The sequence below is a fragment of the Merops nubicus genome, unplaced genomic scaffold (genome assembly GCF_000691845.1).
Source record: "Merops nubicus isolate BGI_N331 unplaced genomic scaffold, ASM69184v1 scaffold40939, whole genome shotgun sequence".
Lineage (NCBI taxonomy): Eukaryota > Metazoa > Chordata > Aves > Coraciiformes > Meropidae > Merops > Merops nubicus.
This window is the reverse complement of record NW_008630964.1, coordinates 1,050-4,521: the sequence shown is the minus strand read 5'-3', so window position 1 is coordinate 4,521 and position 3,472 is coordinate 1,050. Positions and strand designations below refer to the sequence as shown.

At 62.3% G+C, this 3,472-nt stretch overlaps 1 protein-coding gene across 1 annotated transcript; it reads left to right on the top strand.

Moving 5' to 3' along the window:
- Positions 1 to 659: 659 nt before the first annotated feature.
- On the top strand, positions 660 to 3,193 carry LOC103779804 (smoothelin-like; the record flags this gene model as incomplete). Its single annotated transcript, XM_008947450.1, has 8 exons — positions 660 to 818; positions 908 to 983; positions 1,261 to 1,425; positions 1,995 to 2,057; positions 2,224 to 2,287; positions 2,616 to 2,786; positions 2,862 to 2,985; positions 3,066 to 3,193. Coding segments are annotated over 8 exons (950 nt in total), but the record flags the coding sequence as incomplete, so codon positions are not given.
- Positions 3,194 to 3,472: the final 279 nt, after the last annotated feature.

Genomic DNA, 3,472 nt, shown 5'->3' with positions numbered 1-3,472 from the left:
TGGCATCTCCCCTGCTGCCTCCTCGCCCTATTCTGGGCCTGGCCTGCTGCCTGCTGCGCATTGCTGGGGGGTCGTGCTGAGAGGGACTTGGAGCCTTGGCTTTGCTCCGGCAGGGGCCGAGCTGGCCTAGATCCTGAGCAGGGATGCGGGGGAGGCTCTTGATCTCCTGCACAAGCTCTTCTTTCTGCTAAGTCCCTTAATTCCCTGGAAATCCCTTGTGCTGCTAACGGTGTGTGATGGCCTTACCAGCACCCTGTGTGGTGCAGGGCACCAGGCACTGCCCATCCTTGAGCACCAGGCAGCCCCTGCCTGCTGGAGGGCCCCAGCAGCCTGCAGTGATGGGGCTGGGGAAAATCTCAGGACGTTTTCCCAGCCAGACTGGGAGCGGGTCAGAGACTGCAGGGCCCTCCCAGGGCAGGGGGTGATGCAGGGGGGTTGTCATGTTCCCCTGCGCGCCTTGTCGCTGCGGATGCCACCAGCATCCCACCTGTGAGCTCCTGCGCTGCATGTGGCACATCTTCCCCAGGGTCCCCACTGCCTGTGGAGCTGGACAAATGTCATGGCAATGGAGGCCTTGGGCCCTGAGCAGCATGATGGGATGGTGGAGGCTGGGGTTCCTGAGCTGATGGGGGCTCAGTCACACAGTACTGTCCTTGTAGATGGAGCCAGAGGTGGTGGGGCAGCACCAGGTGCAGAGGCTGGAGCCAGAGCTGCCCAACGGCATGGAGAAGGTCCAAGTGAAGGAGCTGGAGCGAAGGAGCAAGTTGAATGTCGAGGAGCTGAACAGGATTGAGGATGAGGATGTTCTGGATAAGATGGTACCTCCCATGCTGCTAGGCTTCTGGGGGAAGGTGAGGGGACCCCCAGCTGGCAGCAGAGGGGTGATGCTGACCTCCATGTCCTGCAGCTTGATCGGACGACGGACTTTGAGGAGCGGCGGCTGATCCGAAACGCCATGCGGGAGCTGCGCCAGCGCAAGCGAGGTACCCGGGGACGGGCACCCTGCAGGGGCAAGGACTTTGGCGGTGCTGCGGGTGGAGTTGGCAGGGTCCTGGAGTGGGGCTGTCCCACTGGCGAAGCAGGATGGTGCATTGGGTCTTCTGCGGCGCCCCTGGCTGTGTGAGGCTGAGGGCATCATCCTGCCCACGAGTCGGTTCTGGACCAGCAGCAGCCAGCAGGATCCTGGTGCGGCAGGACCGTGCCTGCCTGGGCATGGCTGCACCCACCTGTCACTGCTGACACCTTCTCCCACGTTTGCAGACCAGCGGGAGAAGGAGCGGGACCAGCGGCTGCAGGAGATGAGGAGCCAGGCTATGGTAGGGAGGGCCGGCAACGCCACGGAGACCACCACCACACAGAGCACCCAGTCAGCCGACGGCTCAGCACGCAGCACTGTCACCAAAACCGAGCGTCTCGTTCAGTCTGGTACGGGCTGGGCCTGGGGGGACAGGGCTCTCCTGCCCAGCTTGGCCAGTGTGCTGGTGCTCTGGGAGGCCGTGCCATTTTCCTTGGTGCTCTGCCCCTCTCACTACTCTTCCTGGGTCTCGCTTGACCCTGCTGAGAGCACGCCTAGGTTCAGGGCTGAGTTTTGCTGCATATCCTCTGGCTCACCCAGAGCTTGCCTGGGCCTCTGTACGGGATCTGCTCTAGTGACTTTGCACCCTGTTCTCCACCCAGTGAGGGTGGCTGCGGGCCTTGTCTGCACCTCAGGGCTGTTTCCTGTCCCCAGACCTCTGCTTTCTCAGTCCCTAGATGGCTCAAGCTGAGAGTCGCTGCAGGGGGCTGGGGGATGCTCCAGCTACCTGCTACTCACTGGCCTCTTGGCTTTGTCTGAGGGGGCACATGTCATCTTTCACCCTCTGCCTGCCCTGGCCATGGCTCTGTCTCCTGGGGCTTCTCCCTGTCGTGCTGCAGAGACACAAGGGTGCTTGGCAGCAGCGGTTGTCTGGGGGGGCCCCTGGCCCCAGCTGATCCCGTTGCCTTCTCCCCTGCAGGTGATGGCACCAAGACCTCCCGTACCACAACCATGGAGTCAAGTTATGTGAAGAGATCAGACAGTAAGGGCTGTTACTGCCCTTTCCCTGTGGCATCCTCTGAGCGTAGCCCCAGGGGCTTTACTGCTGCCCCCCCACCCCATCTGTGGTACAGGCAGAGCCCTCAACCTGCCTGGCACCACTTCCCTCAGCTCCTGCCCAAGGCCTCTCTCTTTTTCTCTCTGTGCAGATGGCAACAGCACATTTGTTCAAACCAAATCATCCTACAGTTCCTCTTCTAAGAAAATGGGCAGGTGAGTGGCAGTGCCTCCCCAGGGCTAGCCCCAGGCAGTCCCTATTGGTCATCTGCTGCTACAAACCAGCTGACCAACTTGTGGTGTCCCTGTACAGGGACGTTCCCAGAGCCTCTTGCTCCTTGGGGCATGCTTGCCACCTCCAGAGGTCCCCATGGGGGACCCTCCATCGCCACGGAGACTTGTCTGCCAGCCAGGGGCCTCAAACCACTCCTATCCTAGTGACATGAGGTCTCCAAAGTGCCAGGGCTGGCAGTGGGCTGAGGCCACCGCATGCTCTTCCCCAGGCTGCCTGTGGCCCCCTCAGCTTTGTCTGTCTCTCTGCTAGCATCTTTGACCGCGAAGACGAGAGCACCTCCAGGCAGAGCAGCCTGGCCGCGCTGGAGCGGCGCCAGGCTGAGAAGAAGAAGGAGCTGATGAAAGCTCAGAGCCTGCCCAAGACATCGGCCTCCCAGGCTCGTAAAGCCATGATGGAGAAGCTTCAGAAGGAGGGCGGGAGGTGAGGCTGGGCTGGGGGCAGGCTGGCCGGGGAGGTGAGCGCCCTGTGGATAACACTTCATGTCCTGTGCGGCAGCTGGCCGAGCCCCGCGGCGGCGCGCACCGCCGTGCAGCGCTCCTCCAGCTTTGGCGTGCCCAACGCCAACAGCATCAAGCAGATGTTGCTGGACTGGTGTCGAGCCAAGACCCGGGGATACGAGGTGAGCGTCGGCTCCTCTCCCCGTCCCCAGAGCTGGTCATTCTGCCCCCCCGGCAACTCTCCTCTGTCCTGTCCTCGCAGCACGTGGACATCCAGAACTTCTCATCCAGCTGGAGTGATGGCATGGCTTTCCCCGAGGCGTTTGACTACAGCCAGCTGACGCCCCAGAACCGCCGCCACAACTTTGAGGTGGCCTTCTCCTCCGCAGAGTACGTAGTTCTTGTGCCATCACGTGGCCCTAGGGCAGCTCAGAGCGGCTCCCCCACTCGCTGCCTGGGGGAAGGGGGGCGATGGTAGGGCTGACTGTGCTGGAGGTGGGTGCCTGAGAGCATCCCTCCCTCCATGTCATGTGACAAGGTTTCCACACTGGGAAAAAGCAGTGGCTGCGTGGACAGAGCCACAAGGGGCCAGTCTGGCATGGCAAGGGTGGGCATGGGGGTGTGAGCTTTCTGGGTGTGGGGTAGAGCACCCACAGGCAGGGCAGTAGC